General features: G+C 37.3%; 2 protein-coding genes across 3 annotated transcripts; one reads left to right on the top strand and one right to left on the bottom strand.

Moving 5' to 3' along the window:
• Nucleotides 1-4,233: 4,233 nt before the first annotated feature.
• On the bottom strand, nt 4,234-7,518 carry LOC148196951 (uncharacterized). Its single transcript, XM_088093551.1, has one exon. The coding sequence runs from the start codon at nt 7,516-7,518 to the stop codon at nt 4,234-4,236; it is 3,285 nt and encodes a 1,094-aa protein (XP_087949677.1).
• A 3,150-nt stretch (nt 7,519-10,668) lies between these two features.
• Nucleotides 10,669-15,923, top strand: LOC148196950 (TMV resistance protein N-like). 2 transcript variants are annotated; one of them, XM_088092459.1, is made up of 8 exons: nt 10,669-11,201; nt 11,288-12,398; nt 12,496-12,777; nt 12,995-13,768; nt 13,851-14,462; nt 14,775-15,026; nt 15,525-15,615; nt 15,701-15,923. In XM_088092459.1, the coding sequence occupies exons 1-5, from the start codon at nt 10,711-10,713 to the stop codon at nt 14,406-14,408; spliced, it is 3,216 nt and encodes a 1,071-aa protein (XP_087948585.1). In that variant the 5' UTR covers nt 10,669-10,710; the 3' UTR covers nt 14,409-14,462; nt 14,775-15,026; nt 15,525-15,615; nt 15,701-15,923. The 2 variants fall into 2 exon arrangements, with proteins under 2 accessions (XP_087948585.1, XP_087948584.1); XM_088092458.1 differs by lacking the exon at nt 15,525-15,615.
• The last annotated feature ends 971 nt before the right edge of the window (nt 15,924-16,894 follow it).

Genomic DNA, 16,894 nt, shown 5'->3' with positions numbered 1-16,894 from the left:
AAAGTAATGGATGAGTATCTATGATGCGATTGTTGTATGATGGTATGAGTGTGTCTGATATAATTATTATATGAGGTTTGTTGAGTGCATCAAAGTAAATATGCATGTTTCATAAATGATTGGTTGCATGTTAGCTCACTCTACTTGTTTGTGTTTGTGTTTGGGTATGTGCGATGATCGTATAATTCGTTATACGGGAGCAGATGAAGGAATGTCGTCTGACTCAGTGCCAATGAAGAAAGAGATAGAATAATAAAGTAGAAGAATTCGATCTATATTTATGAATTTGTAGTTGACATCTGAGTTTAAAACATATAAATATATATCAACTATAAATTATCAAGTGATAGATTATGGGATGTTACCTTAAGTGTAATGCTACAATACATAAATTAGGAATTTTCAAGTGTGAGAATTTGGGATGTTACATATTATGCAAAAAATTTTATTTTTATTCTTATTTCTTTGTTGCAGGCTCTAGCCAACTGTTTTTACTTTCAGGGCTTTCTTCACGTCGTGATGGGAGAGTGTGGAAATAAAGACCTGGAAGAAAACATGCCTCTTTTGTTTTCTTTGGCTACTTTTTTTTTTGAATGGAAATTTTTGACGGTAAGAATTTACTTTTCCATGTGGAATTAACACATAATCCATTCAATTTAATACACAATGCCACATTATTTAAAAAGAAATACAGCTCAACATCTCTTAACGTCGTTTATCAAAACTTAACAAAAGAGACAAGATTGACTGAATTTTACAAATATATGGACTCAATTTTGACAGTTTAAAAAACGAGGACCCACTTGTGATTCACCAACAAATATGAGGACCAAAAGAGGGTTTAAACCAATAATTTTATACTGGTTTGAATCATAAGAATCCTACTCCAATTGCTAATTCCACTAAGAGATCAATGTTCCACTATCACAAAACCGATAAACTTTACAATCACACAAAAAAACAAGTTCAAGGTTTAGAAAAACACATCTCTTGTTACCACAAGAGATGATACTCACTTCCTCTGAATATCTCAAGAGATGAACACCTCCTCTGAATGTTTCACGAAGGATGACAAGCTTCACTTAGCAACTACAACAACACTCAATCAAATCTACAATGAAAGTTCTCACTTACCCACACCAAGTTTCCAATCCTTTCTCAGATAGTTACAAAAACCCTAGTTCACACTTCACTTTAGTTTAAAAACGTGCAGTTGCATGTTTTGAACGAGGGTATATATCTTCTATATAAAGACTTTATTAATAGATTATCCCGTTGTCAGATTTTTCTCGCATGATAATCGATTATTGCACTTAGACAATGGATTACACATTTAATAAAAGTAAAACAGCCAAAAAAATGCTTAAAAACTCCAATGGCTAGTCGTGATAATCGATTATTGTAAGTCATAATTGGTTAGTCGTAATCGATTATCAATCTTTGATAATTATTCTAGAGGCCAAATAAAGTTTTTAGCAATTAATAAAACTTTTATGTGATAATCAATTATCGGAATAGCTAATCGATTATTGCATAGTATTTTTTACTACAAAGAAAAATTTAAAGCATAAGATACAAGGAATCAAAGACTACACACTAAGTCCTATACAAAAACTACTTATTACAAAAGCTTTTCACAAATAATAATCTTCACAACGATCTTCTTGCAATATTGAGACTTGATTTGGACATCATTAAAATTTTTATGCTTTCATCGTTTTGCTAACATGAAATAGTCTTGAAGCTGCACCATAAACCATAGAAAGCAAACAACCAAAATCCAATCCCATAACATAATATAACCAACGTTAGTTTTCATTAAAGCAGTTGCACCAGCCCAAAAAAACTACTTCCAGCAAACTTCTAGCCCATTTGGTCACACTTAAAAACAACCTAGGAACCACTTGACCCTGAAAAATGGCTGCACCAAACCCAACTTTGCACCAGATTTTTATTCACACACAGCATGTTAACCAAACCAAAATGCCACTTAGACAAAATGCCTAATCCAACCAAAACAGTTCATTCATACCATTCATGAATCAAACATCATAAACAAATTTAAAACACATATATGATCAATCAAAAAGTGTTAAAATACATCATGCAATTAACTATCAAATTAGCATTATTGAACACAAACCAAACTATTTTTGAACTGAACATTCCAGCACCAATCAGTGTTTTATTCCACTCTAAAGACCAAAATTCCAGAAGCAAACAGCCACTAATCCATGTGATTTGCATTGAAGAACTACGTAGCCTCTTTTGGAGAAAAATATCAATTATCTAACCAGAAATTTATCTTTGCGTGAAAAAAAGTTTTGTATCATCCACTCATGCACATATACAACATTTAAAGCCTAAAACCAAGGTTCCTAATCATACCAAAACTAATACTGCACTAGAAAAAAAATTCTATACACCACGCTGCATGTTAAAACTATTTTTGAACATCTAAACCTTCAATACACCAACCAATAATAATGAAAACAACCACTGCTCTTAAATTTCAAACCTAAGCAGGGGAATTCATGAGGTTAACTCAAAATAATATGAAGATAGGCAACAAAATTCTGGATGGAATGTTCCAGTAAGGTAATAAGCAACAATGGAAAAATCAGCATGGAAATAAGCTGGAAAAAAGCACCACAATTACTGATAGGTCTCGAGTAATGAAACCTATAAGCTTCCCACACTTTAACTCACACAGAATCCACCAGAATACTGAATAACCTCCTCTGATTTATAGAGACCAAGAAAGAATACAAGAATATAGGAACGTGGGAGCCTAATCTCCCCCAAGCAGACTACAAGTCTGATTCAGATACAAGAATTAACAAAAGTGCCTATCTTTCTCCTCTCTAGCTATTTATACAAGTTTGACCTCCTAACAGATACATCTCCCTTCCTAACTGATAAAACAGTTAGGCTACTGACCCACTAACTAACTAACTACTTCTCCCGTCTGTTTCTTCTCACATACACCTTTAGCCTCCTATCATTACTCCCCCCCCCCCCACTTTCAACCTTGCCCTCAAGGTTGAAGTCTGGAAACTGATCTTTGATTGTGGCTAGATCTTCCCAAGTTGCTCCTTCTTCACCTCCAGTCTGCCATTCTATTAATACTTGCTGAATTGACTCCCCATCCGTATCTGCCTCTGTTGCAGAATTTTTGCTAGCCAAAAAGCAGGTCTCTCTGCTTGCAACTCTTCGGGCAGAGCCTTTTCTACTTTTCGATCCCCCACTGCCTTCTTTAATTGTGATGCGTGAAACACCGAATGTATCTTTGCTGACTCAGGTAATTCCAATCTAAACGCTACATTTCCCACCTGCTGCAGTACCTTGAACGGCCCAAAATACCTTGCAGAAAGTTTGGGATGCAACCTGGTTGGCATTGAAAGCTGTCGGTGTGGCCTGATTTTCAGATAGACCCAATCTCCCACTGTTATATCAACTTCCCTTCTCTTTTTATTCGCTTGCTGTGCCATCAAATCTTGAGCACGACTCAAATGGTATTTTAGCTGCTTGAGAGCCTCATCTCTGGTCATCAAATCTTGAGCTACTGCTTCAACTGGAGTTTCTCCCGGAATGAAACGGCTGAAAGAAGGAGGAGGCCTGCCATACACTATCTCAAATGGGGTACACCTGGCTGCCCCCTGATAACTCGTATTGTACCAAAACTCTGCCCAAGGCAACATTAAATACCAACTCTTGGGCTGTTCAGAACAAAAACAACGCAAATATCCCTCCACTATGCGATTCACAACCTCTGTCTGCCCATCCGTTTCCGGATGATATGCTGTGCTCATCTTGAGCTGTGTCCCTTGTTTTTTAAACAACTCTCTCCAAAACATACTCAGAAATAAAGGGTCTCGGTCACTCACCATAGAAACTGGTATCCCATGCAATCTTACAACCTCTTTGGTAAACACATCCGCCACGGTCTTTGCTGAATATGGGTGTTTTAGTGCCATGAAATGAGCGTACTTGCTCAATCTATCTACGACCACCATGATTGCATCATATCCTTGTGACTTAGGCAGTCTCACAATAAAATCCAAGCTAATTTCTTCCCATATTGCCTGAGGAATGGGTAAGGGTTGCAGCAACCCTTGTGGTGATGATGTTTGATACTTATGCTGCTGACACACCACACAGCTGGTTACAAACTCTGTTATCATCTTCTTCATGCCCATCCAATACAGTGACTGAGCTATCCTTCTATAAGTCCTATAAATTCCCGAGTGTCCCCCCCATTTTTGTTACATGAAACTCACCCAGCAATTTTGGGATCCAAACTGACTTGGCCGACAGTACCAATCGACCCTTGTAATGTAATCGTTCATTTTCCAACGTATATTGCACATGTGAATTGGGATCCCGTTTCAAGTCAGCAATCACCTTTTGTAACTCTGCATCCTCCTCTACTTCTTTGACAACCTCTTCAAAATCTGGCCAAAAAAGCCTGGACATCGCCCTTAACTCTTTCCCCTCCAGCTCTCCTTCATTCTTCCTCGAAAGGGCATCAGCTGCCCTGTTTGTGCTTCCCTTTTTATATACCACCTCAAAATCATACCCCATCAATTTTGCCATCCAATTTTGCTGACTCTGTGTAGTGATCCTTTGCTCCATCAAATATTTCAAACTTCTTTGGTCTGTATGCACCGTGAACCTCCGCCCGACCAAATATGGCCTCCAATGTTGAATGGCCAAGACCAAGGCCATCAACTCCTTCTCATAAATGGATTTGCTGAGGTTTCCCTCGGATAAAGCCTTGCTGTAAAACGCAATTGGCTTCTTATTTTGAGTCAGCACAGCCCCAACTCCTCCTCCCGACGCGTCACACTCAATATGAAAATCTTGGGAAAAATCTGGGAGAGTCAAAACAGGTGCAGCAGTCATCGCATTTTTCAGCTGCTTCATCGCTTCTCTCGCCCCTTCGTTCCATTCAAATTTGCCTTTCTTCAATAGGTCAGTCAATGGTCTGGCCAATTTGCCATACCCCTCCACAAACCTCCTGTAGTATCCGGTTAAGCCCAAAAACCCTCTCAACGCCTTCAAATTTCTGGGTTCTTCCCACTCTCTTACGGCCTTGACCTTCTCATCATCCATCTCCACCCCTCCTTCTGAAATTTGATGGCCCAGGTAACGAATTTTTCTTCTCCCGAACTCACACTTCTTTTGATTTGCCACCCATCCATCCCGTTCCAGCGTTTGCATCACCAGATTCAGCTGCTTCAGATGATCCTCCCAGCTGGGGCTGTAAATGAGGATATCATCAAAAATTACTAAAACCCACTTCCTCAAATAGGGCCGCAATAAGTTGTTCATGGTACTTTGGAAAGTGTTCGGGGCATTCATGAGGCCAAAGGGCATCACGAGAAACTCATAATGTCCTTGGTGGGTGCGAAATGCAGTTTTAGCCACGTCTTCTTCCTCCATACGTATCTGATGATACCCGGACTTGAGATCAATCTTAGAAAAGTACCTCGCACCCGTGAGTTCATCCAATAATTCCTCTATCACTGGTATGGGGAATTTATCCGGTATGGTCGCCTTGTTTAACGCCCTATAATCCACACAAAAACGCCAACTTCCATCTTTTTTTTTCACTAATATAACTGGGCTCGAAAATGGACTTGTGCTGGGACGTATGATTCCAGCTCTCAACATTTCTTCAACTTGCTTTTCAATTTCACTTTTGAGGAGATGAGGATACCTGTAAGGCCTTACATTTATAGAGTTATGGCCCTCCTTGAGCTGGATACGGTGCTGTTGGACACGTGTCGGAGGTAAGCCATGCAAACCTCGAAATAAGTGTGAGTGGGTCTGCAGCAGAGTCACTAACTCTGCCCTCTGTCCCATGGTCAAATCTGTCTCCCACTCACTACTATCATCTGCCTCCACTCTACTTAAACTCCACACCATGGCCCCCGCTTCTGCATCCACCACTTTTAACAGTGACTCAGCCTTTACCAGCTGTCTCGATAGGGATGGGTCACCCTTAATGCATATCTTCCTATCCCCCACCATGTAAATCATAGTCATATTACCCCAGTTACTACTCACTTCTCCTAATGTGGCCAGCCATGCAACTCCCAAAATTATATCCACCCCTCCTAAATCAAAGACGTAAAAATCTTCTTCCACGTCGACTTCCCCCAACTGCACTGTTACCTTGTCACACCGACCACGCGCCTCCCTCCGATGGCCATCACCCAAGCTTACGCAGTATGCCGGAGTGTCTGTCACAGTCAATCCCAATTCCTCCATCACCTTTCGACTGATGTAATTGTGACTGGCGCCACTGTCGATCAACACTACCACCCTCCGTTCACCCATCGTTCCCATCAGCTTCAAAGTTCTCGGACTGGTCCACCCCTCAGCAGAAAACGCCGATAACTCCATCGTCTTCTCCCCTGTATCGTCAATCACCTCCGTCTCTCCTTCGTCTTCGTCCTCCGCCAGTAACAACACTCTGAGGCTCTTCTCTGTGCACCGGTGGCCGGGGGCAAAGGGCCCTCCACATCGATAACACCTACCCTCTTCTCGCCTCTTAAGGAACTCAGGATAGGGCAAGTTACGAACCGCCCTGGTTCGACCGTCAACGGCCGTCGCAACGCTCCCTCTTGTCACCATGTTCGACGCCACTCCCTCTCTTCTCGCGACTCCTCCACCCTCCGTTTTCACCACTTGGGTCGTCGCAGTTCTCACCGGCTCCGTTCGCGTCACATTTCCGATGGGTCGCATAACATATGGGTTCGTCTTAAACCCACTTGCTTGCCATCCTTGAACTCGCAGCGCCGCGTCTTCCACATCCCTTGCTATCCTCATCGCTTCCATTAATTCAGAAGGATTCTGAATTCGCACCTGTCCGTTCACGTCTTCCCGTAACCCAGCCAAGAAATACCCTAACACCTGTTCCTCCGGTACCCCTTTCGTCTGCCCCATCAACGTTTCGAAACTCCGAACAAATTCTTCCACCGTGCCTTCTTGCCGTAGAGTGGCCAATCGCTCAAACATCGTGCCTCTGAATCCCTTCCCAAAGCGATTAATCATGGCCGTCTTCAGGCCATCCCACGATTGATTTCGGGCCTTCTCTTTCCAAAACGTAAACCAGTACGCCGCACTCCCCTCCATGCTCACATATGCGAGTTCCACCTTTTCTTCGTCGTCCGTTACTTTCTGTATGTCAAAGAATCTTTCTGCCCGATTGAGCCAACTGAGTGGCTCCTCTCCTTCAAAGGTCGGTAACTCTACCCTCTTCCTCCACGGTTTCTGCTCTCCCCCTTTTCCATCATTTTCGCCCACTCCAATCACTCTGGGTCCCCTATGCTGATTATCGTTGACGGAGCTATCTTCTGAACTCCCTTCCCCCTGAGGACCGTGATGGCCTTGCGTTCCCAAAATCCTCATTATTTGTTGAAGGTCCCTTCGTACCGCCGCCGATTCAGCCTTCATCCCCTCCATCGTAATCTCAATGGCTTCAAGCCTTGCCTCCATCGCATTCTCCATCTTCGCGTTTTCTCCAATTCGTTTGGATCCGGCAGGTCGGACCAAATGATAGGTCTCGAGTAATGAAACCTATAAGCTTCCCACACTTTAACTCACACAGAATCCACCAGAATACTGAATAACCTCCTCTGATTTATAGAGACCAAGAAAGAATACAAGAATATAAGAACGTGGGAGCCTAATCTCCCCCAAGGAGACTACAAGTCTGATTCAGATACAAGAATTAACAAAAGTGCCTATCTTTCTCCTCTCTAGCTATTTATACAAGTTTGACCTCCTAACAGATACATCTCCCTTCCTAACTGATAAAACAGTTAGGCTACTGACCCACTAACTAACTAACTACTTCTCCCGTCTGTTTCTTCTCACATACACCTTTAGCCTCCTATCAATTACATACATTATAAAAGTAATGTTCAACAAAGATAAATAGATCATAAGACATATTAAACATCATCACCTTCCTCTTCTGAGCACGATATTGATTGATGGCCTTTAGATGTTTTCCAATAGCCTGGAAATTATATGAAAAACCTACAAGTTAATCTATATCACTTTTCTGAGTCAATCTATTGGAATAGTGCTAGTGCAGAGAATTGTATAGATAAATATCTGATTAATATATATGTTGTGGCTGAACTGAACAATCTTATCTAAATGGTTTAGTTTGCTTTGAGAAGTTGAGAATGTAAAAAAGAAAAACATTTGAGTTGTGAGTACTATACTAATATGCTTTATTGTCTTGGTTAAACTATTGGCATTATATAGTTTAATCCATTGCTAGGAACTTACATATGACTGAGAAATTTCATCCATTTTTTTTAACAAAGCATTTGAGTAAAATTACTTAGTTTTTTTCTTCCATTCGATATTCTCACTATCTGAAATTTCAAACTTACCTAAGTCTATTTGGATGGGCCCATTTAAAAAGGGCAAAGCTCTTTCGGCTAAAAACCTTATTTAAAAAACAATTTCCTTTACCACTTGTGGAGTTAATCTAAAGTATATATATAGTATTTAGATTTACAGAGGTATTATCACATTTTTCCTAATAATTTTTTATTATGGATGAAAAATTACTAAAAGCTATAAAATATTTTGCAAGGCTGCATCCACTGCTACACGAAATCTGTCCTTCCAGTTCAAGAATGGTGATTCTTTGTGACCTACAAGAACAACTTCTGTAACTTTCTATTCTATAGATGTTTGTTTTTTGTTCGGTAGAACTTATTCATACGACTCATACAGTTCTCCAATATTAAAAATTCCATATCCAGAGTTTCAGAAATCGAATCTAACTTGGAAATTGATTTCACAAACTTTTAAGAACAAAATAATTTTATTCGGAACCAACCTGAGAGATGTTCTTATAAGTTTCCTTTAGCCATGTACTCATATTTGAGGCCCTTGTTGGTTCCTTCAATACAGTAACCAATAAGGGATGTCAAATGTTTGTGATGAACTATGAGTAGAAGTTAACCTGGAAATAAAAGTCACAACCATGTTAAACCATATAGGTTCGGTACCAAAGTCAGAAATCTAGAGTAAATTGATTAATAACTTATACTTCTGCTTGAAATTGTTGATAACCATGAACTGGGAAAAGCATTTTTACTACAATTGGAGTGTCATTGATAAAACCCAGATAAACTGTTCCAAATCATTTTTTACCAATAATTCTATTGAAATTGTTAGTGATTTGAAGGACGTCATAGTATGAATACACTAGCATGGAAATCACAAAAAAAATATGTTTCAAGTCTTAAGTAAACCTTACAAGTAATCCATAATTTAAATACATTGGTTGTGCTTAGAAATTGGGTAGGTCATATATATATATATATATGAATCTCAAACACAGCCTTAAGTAATTAATAATCATCAGCATAAATAACAATATTATGAATTTGGGACTTTTTAATCAGATTCATACCTTGGTGAGAGAATCTTTGCGCAATTTTTCAACGAGTGCAGAGGGAATCGAACCGGAGAGGTCATTGTTCTCCAATATAATTGAACCTATGACAGTGAGAATGAACCAAGGAATTTTGAGGAAGCTGCCCAAAATCATAATTGGAAGAAACCTATGCAAGAAAAAATTTCTGCCCTTGAGCAAATTAAAATTTTTAAGAGTTACCAATATACACTGAACCACCAAGTAATGTTCAGAAAAAGAATATTGAGGGATTTTACAGCCATAACAACTTGTCAGCTTTTAACACAAAAATCTAAGAAATTGATCATATTAAGCCATATAAATTCACAACTATATCCACATCACCTTTTTCTTTTTATAAATTCACAGCTTCCCTATTTCCTCCCAAATTTCCACCAAAACCTAAACCCCGAAAAGAATCTTCTACATTTTCATCATGGCTGCCAAAACCCAAACCCCAACAAATTGTATGTTCCATCCAATGTCAAGAAGGTCTTCTTACATGCCCGTTCCTACATGTGAATGGAACAAGGTTTTTTAAATGATGCTTGGGTTTTCCGAAGAGGATAGGTAGCTGAAAAAGGAATTTGAAAGTAGGGAAAAACCAGAGAATTAAGAATTATAAGAGAAGGGCATGTGAAGTGAAGAAGTGAGGAAGGAAATTGCCAAAAAAATTATTTAAAAAAAAAAATCAAAACTTAACTATAGTTTCCTATCAAAATGTCGGAAATTAGTGGAGGTTTTTTAAACTCTCGAAAGATACTTCTTCTAAACACAATTTAAACAAATTTGACTCTGTTCAGAATGAACTCTTTAAGCAGCACTCCATTACTTTGCTTGAAATTTCTAAGCGCCAAATTATCACCAACAAAGAAATAAGTTCATATCAATTTTGGTCAATCATTAAGTCAAGGGGGTTGCCGGCACTAACGTATATACTTCATAACATTTATTTTATAATAATTTCAAGGCAAAATAAATTACAATTGACACAAAAGAAACTCCGATGAATGTGTTGCAGTAATTTAAAAATAATATCACACTAAGTAATAATTTTATAACGTAACAAAAAACTTATTAAACAGAATGTATATTTTATAGAAATGATTTCGATGAGTCCCACACCTACGAAAACGACATCCAATTACGCGTTTTTGTCATTTGTTTTATAAACGACTTGACTATGATCGACACCTTGAGAGTACTATCCAATACGCACATTAATCTTTTATGCTGGTCACTCTCCACCTTCTGCAATGGCTTGCAACAAAAGACAACGGAGCTCTTCATCAAACACCAAGAATTTTGATGTGTTTGTTAGCTTTAGAGGTGCAGATACTCGTAACGGTTTCACAAATCACCTTTTTGCAGCTCTTCAAAGAAAAGGAGTTGTTGCTTTCAGAGATGACCAAACAATCCAGAAAGGGGACTTTTTGGAGTCTGAACTCTTGCACGCAATCGAAGGATCTCGCGTTTTCATTGTTGTCTTCTCAAAGGACTATGCATCATCCACATGGTGCATGAAAGAGCTTACGAAGATCGTCGATTGGGTTGAAGTAACAGGTCGAAGTTTGCTCCCTATTTTCTATGATGTCACTCCTTCTGAGGTCCGAAAACAGAGTGGAGAGTTTGCAAAAGCTTTTGCTGAACACGAAGAAAGGTTCAAAGGCGACTTGGAAATGGTAAAAGAATGGAGGGCAGCTCTCAAAACAAGCTGCGATCGTTGTGGGTGGGATGTGCAAAATAAGTAAGTACATATACCCATACTTTTGTTATGCTATTTTTCAAAGTCTTAACTAAACTCTCTGTGATGATTGAACTTTGGCCGCATAGGCAACAATATGAAGAAATTGAAAACGTTGTTGAAGAGGTAATCAACATATTGGGTCGTGATCAAATTTGGAATTTTGGCGATGATTTAGTTGACATGCATTCTCGTGTTAAAAAATTGGAAGAACTTCTAGATCTGAGTGCTAATGATATTGTTCACCTTGTGGGAATTGTTGGAATGGGTGGAATAGGAAAGACCACACTTGCAACTGCATTGTTCAATAAAATCTCTCCTCAATTTAATGCTTGTTGTTACCTTGATGATTTAAGCAAAATTTATTGTAATTTTGGAGCAGCAAGTGCACAAAAACAACTTCTTTGTCAAGCTCTAAATCAAGGAAATATCGAGATACACAATGCTTCCCATGGAACTATGTTGATAAGAACTAGATTATGTCACTTAAAAGCGCTTGTTGTTGTTGATAATGTTGATCAAGTTGAACAATTAAAGAAATTGGGTTTGCAATCTGAATATCTGGGTGCAGGGAGCAGAATCATCATAATTTCTAGAAATTGTCGTATCTTGCAAAATTACGGAGTAAATAAAGTTTACCAAGTTGAAGTCTTGGACAAAACTCAATCTCTTCAATTACTTCGCAAGAAAGCTTTTAGATCGAATGATATTGGGAAAGAACATAAAGGGTTGACATTAGATATACTGAAGTATGTGAATGGTCTTCCATTAGCTATTGAAGTATTGGGCTCATTTTTACTTGATCGAGATGTTTGTGAATGGAGAAGTGCATTGACTAGAATGGAAGAAAATCCAAGCAAAGATATCATGGATGTGTTGCGAATAAGTTATGATGGATTGGAGAATATAGAGAAAGAAATATTTATAGATATTGCTTGTTTCTTCTCCAATAATAATTCCTACTCATGGGAGCCAACAGTGAAGAAATTTTTGGACTATCGACAATTTTATCCTGACATTGGTATGAAAGTTCTGATTGAGAAGTCACTTATAAGTCGTCAAAATGGAGATATTAAAATGCATGACTTGTTGAAAGAGTTGGGTAAGAGTATTGTCCGAGAAAAAGCACCCAAAGAACCAAGGAAGTGGAGCAGGTTATGGAACTACAAGGATCTCCAAAAAGTCATGAAAATAAATAAGGTATTTTTTTTAATATACATTCTTATCTTGTCATTCTTTAGGAGTTTACAAATTATAAAAAATATGTAATGATTTTTCCCTGTATAAAATGCTTTAGGAAGCCGAAAATGTTGAAGCTATATTTATTGAACAACATGGAAAAGAGTTTCTACAAGGAAGAATAAGAGTGGATGCTTTATCAAAAATGGATCAGCTTGAGTTGCTCATTCTGAACAATGTGAACTGTTATGGAACTCTCAATTTCATTTCTAATGAACTGAGATATCTATTTTGGAATCACTTTCCTTGGTTGTCTTTGCCATCAACTTTCTTTCTAGATCAACTTGTAGAATTGATCCTACCTCGTAGCAATATCAAGCAATTATGGGAAGGAAAAAAGGTACTATATTGTTGGTATTTATATATTTTTTTTTCTCAAACAAACAAAAAGATGCTCTATCTCACATTTTCTTTGCTTTCTTTTACATGGTCATTTTTTCAACTTACATTTACACAGAAGAAAAAGAGGGGAAGGTTAACCTTTTTTCATTTATCGTTTTATCTTTTAACCTTTTTAATGGAAAATTGAAATTTTCTTATTTATGTTTCTCTTACAGTGTCTGCCTAATTTGAGAAATTTGGATCTGATTCACTCCAAAAATCTTATTGAGGTGCCAGACTTAAGTGAGGTTCCACGTCTTACGGATCTTAATCTCAAAGGATGTATACAACTAGTCCACATCCATCCATCCATTGGTATTCTAAGAGACCTTCGTCGTTTGAATTTGATGAATTGTAAAAATCTTGTCCTTAATCTGAATATCCTTTTTGGGATCAGTTCTCTTAAGAGCTTAAATATCTCAGGCTGTTCACAATTACTTAATAGTAAGATGTTAATGGACCCAAGTGACACAAAACATTTGGAGAAAGTTGATAAAAATACAAATATCATCCAATTGCCAACATCCTCTGTATACAAACTTCTAATGTTGCCTTTCCATTTTTTCTACCCTCCAAAACCTCAAGTTTCACTTGGTTTGTTATCGTCTTTTTTGTCTTTCTCTGTCCCGTGTTTGTGTGATCTTGACATAAGCTTCTGTAATCTACTTCAAATCCCAGATGAAATTGGGAACTTACGTTCTTTAAAAATATTAAATTTGGGGGGAAACAAATTTGTGACACTACCAAGCACCATCAAGCAACTTTCCAATCTTCGATGTTTGAACTTGACACACTGCAAGGAGCTAAAATATTTGCCCGAGCTTCCAACAATACAAGAAAAAACAATTGACAGATACAGTGGGCGCTTATACACTTTTGACTGCCCCATGTTGAGTGATATGGAACACTGTTATAGCATAGTTTTTTCTTGGATGACGAATAATCTTGAGGTGACGACGACTCCATCCTTTCTTTTGTGTCTCACTTTTTCTGTGTACACTATTTATGTATAACTGGATTTGCTTTAATCAGGTTTACTTGGTCGCTCGGATGGAAATTGTTATTCCTGGAAGTGAAATTCCAAAATGGTTCAGTAAACAAAAGGCAAGTACATCAATAAGTATGGACCCATCTGCTGTTATAGATGACCCAAATTGGATAGGTGTTTCCATTTGTGCTCTATTTGTCACACACGAAGTTCCTATGAATTTGGATGAAAGAGATTATCCTACAAACGGTACTCTTTATTACGGTGTCAATAATGTCATCAACTTTGGGCTAAAAATGTATTCAAGAGTTTCTCTAAAATTCAAGAAAGATCTGGTGACGGTTGGGTTAGATTATTTGTTGATAGTGTTTTACTCTCGACAAGATTTCATTCATCTTCTAAATAGACATTCAGATACCATGCATGATCTTCAAGCAGTTAAATTTGAAACTTGGGTTCAGAGTCTTCCAGGTTTACATTTTATGGTGAAGAAGTGCGGGTATCGTTGGGTATTTAAGGAGGATCTTCAACAATTCAACTCAGACAAGTTTTTCAGCAGAAATTCTTCATCACGGAAGAGGAAGCTTCTAACAAGTGAGTAACCACAGAGATCCTTCAACCACCATTCCATCACAGAAATCTTGATCCTTTTTGAGGTAAAATCTAACTCCTTATCAGTTTACTAAGTGACTAGTTAGTTGGTATTTCGTTTACAATTTTCAGAGGTGTGAAAATTGAAATGTTAACAAAATCTAAAATGGAAATATTATATATCAGAAATTATCTATATTAGCTTGATAATCCCCTCTTGGAGTTATAAGTTATGGATAATGATACTTTTGACAATATTGTTTGACAATATTTTGACACGGGACACGTGTCATTGTCCTATTAGTCTATGTGAAAAATATTTTAAAAAATTGAAAATGAGGTGTAAATTGAAGGGCCGGAGGGTTTTGTTTTCACAGGATTCATTTGGAGACATTTGAAAAAAGAGAAGGTGATTTTTGCAAGAGAAATCTAGAGAACCCTCCTCCCTCCCATCCACCCACAAGCGTCCCTCTCCCCACAAGCGTCGCCGCTATTGCTAGAATTTGAAGTTCGTCGGAGTGTCGTTGTTGATCACAACGTTGTACACGCCACTGTTCCGCCGTTTGGAACCAACGAACTCTGAAACCGCCATTGAGGGTGGTTTTCGAAGCTTGCCTCCGTTCCTTTCGGTAATGCATTGTTTGTGTTCATTGGGTTTAAGTTCTTTAAAAAATAATTGGGCATTTAGGGGTTGTTGTGTTATTTGGGTGTTGCTCATGGTATCGTTAAGTGTGGTTTGAATTTTTGTTGAACATTTTGTCATTGATGTGGTTTTTGGGTGGAAAGTTTGAAGTTTTGGGGTTTGTGGTTGTTGTTGGGTTATTTTGACTTAGGTTTTGTATTATGTATGGTTTGATAGTGATGGATTGCATTAAAGAAGAAGCTCATAATAATGTAAGTAAATGTCATGTATTGAAAATGTATTAGTTTCTTTGAAAAATGTTGGTTAATGATTGTTCATGTTGAAAATAATTTGTAGTTTCGATTAAAAATGATATACTAAGATTAATGGTATACTAAGAGAAAATGATCGGACCCATATCGGCGTTTTTAATCTTTAGTTTTGTAATTATAATATTTTTTTTGTTTCATTGAAGTAGCATTATATTGGACTTTGTTTGATGTAGATATGATTGTGGAGTTATTGTTTGAAATTTGTGGAGTTGTGAGATGGTGTTGAGAAACACAAAAGGCAAAATAATGCCTAATTACACAAGTGTAAGTTATAAAAATTTTCATGTTTTGGAGCTTTGATAGAAGATTGAGCATTTTATTAATATTGTGTGCATTTTTTTCTTTGTAGGAGGAATTACAACAACTTAGGGAAAAATATGCTTGTGATTGGATTTTGGATGTCGACAATGTGCGAAAGGATGAAGTGTTGCAAGATTTAAGACTTATGTAAATATTATGGTTTTTTTAGAAAATTTTCAAAATGTATTCATTTGATCTGAATGTACATATTTTTTGTTAGAAATATTCAAAGAAATGTATTGCTTACATTTATTGATAATGAAATTTGAAGATAAAAATGATCATTGTGTTATTTTTGTTACCAATGAGGAGCATTGGTGCCTTCAAGATGTTATGGTTTTGATGATGCTACAAGATGAAGAACTTGAAGACTCTTGTCATATTCGTTGTAAAAGCATTTTTTAGAATAAATTGTATTAGGAATAACTTTGTTGATGTAAACAAATAGAAGTTTTCCTGAATAGAGATAGTTTGCGCATATAATCGATTATTTGGTGTAACAATCGATTATCACGAACTCATTTGAAAAAGAGTTGCTCAGGCAAATAATCGATTATTACTCGGAATAATCAATTATTTTAGTCTGAGTTAGAACTGCCCAAGTTACGCAAATAATCGAATATTCCTTGGGATAATCGATTATCACCTTTTGAAAAAACCACATAACGGACACAAATAATCTATTATTACTTACAATAATTTATTATCACTGGTAGTTGGGAAATGTCTTTTCAGTTTCTGACCTCTAGGATATATATATTTTTCACTAAACCCTTTAGAGGGTTATCTATGCCATTTGAGAATACAGAAATTTTTTGAGGAAGTTCTCAAGTGATAGTGTCTAAGGTCAGAGCAGTTCTCTTCAAGTTGGTTGAGTGAGTTTCTTCCATTCGTTTGTCGAAGCACAGTGTTTTCTATTCTTTATTTATTTTGATTATCTGATTGTAATCTACAAACCATATTTTAGTGAAAAAGGTTAATCACTATTCATAGTGATTAACAATTGGACGTAAAATCTTTTAATTCAAACCAGGATAAAATTTTTGGGTTGATTTTCTTGAACCCTTACTCTTTAGCATACGAACTGTTTGATAAAAGTCTTCAAAGAAAATTAGGATTTTAAAATAGACCATTTTATCTTGCTTATTGACCCCTACACACTTTCTGCTCTTAAGTCGATTTTTTACTTCGTTGTGCGACTCGCTGATACCTACAATTTTTGGTGTTGATTAGCATAGGGTTG

Source organism: Vigna umbellata, chromosome 6 (genome assembly GCF_029865625.1).
Source record: "Vigna umbellata cultivar VRB3 chromosome 6, Vumbellata_1.0, whole genome shotgun sequence".
NCBI classification, from domain to species: domain Eukaryota; kingdom Viridiplantae; phylum Streptophyta; class Magnoliopsida; order Fabales; family Fabaceae; genus Vigna; species Vigna umbellata.
This window is presented reverse-complemented; position numbering and strand designations above follow the sequence as displayed.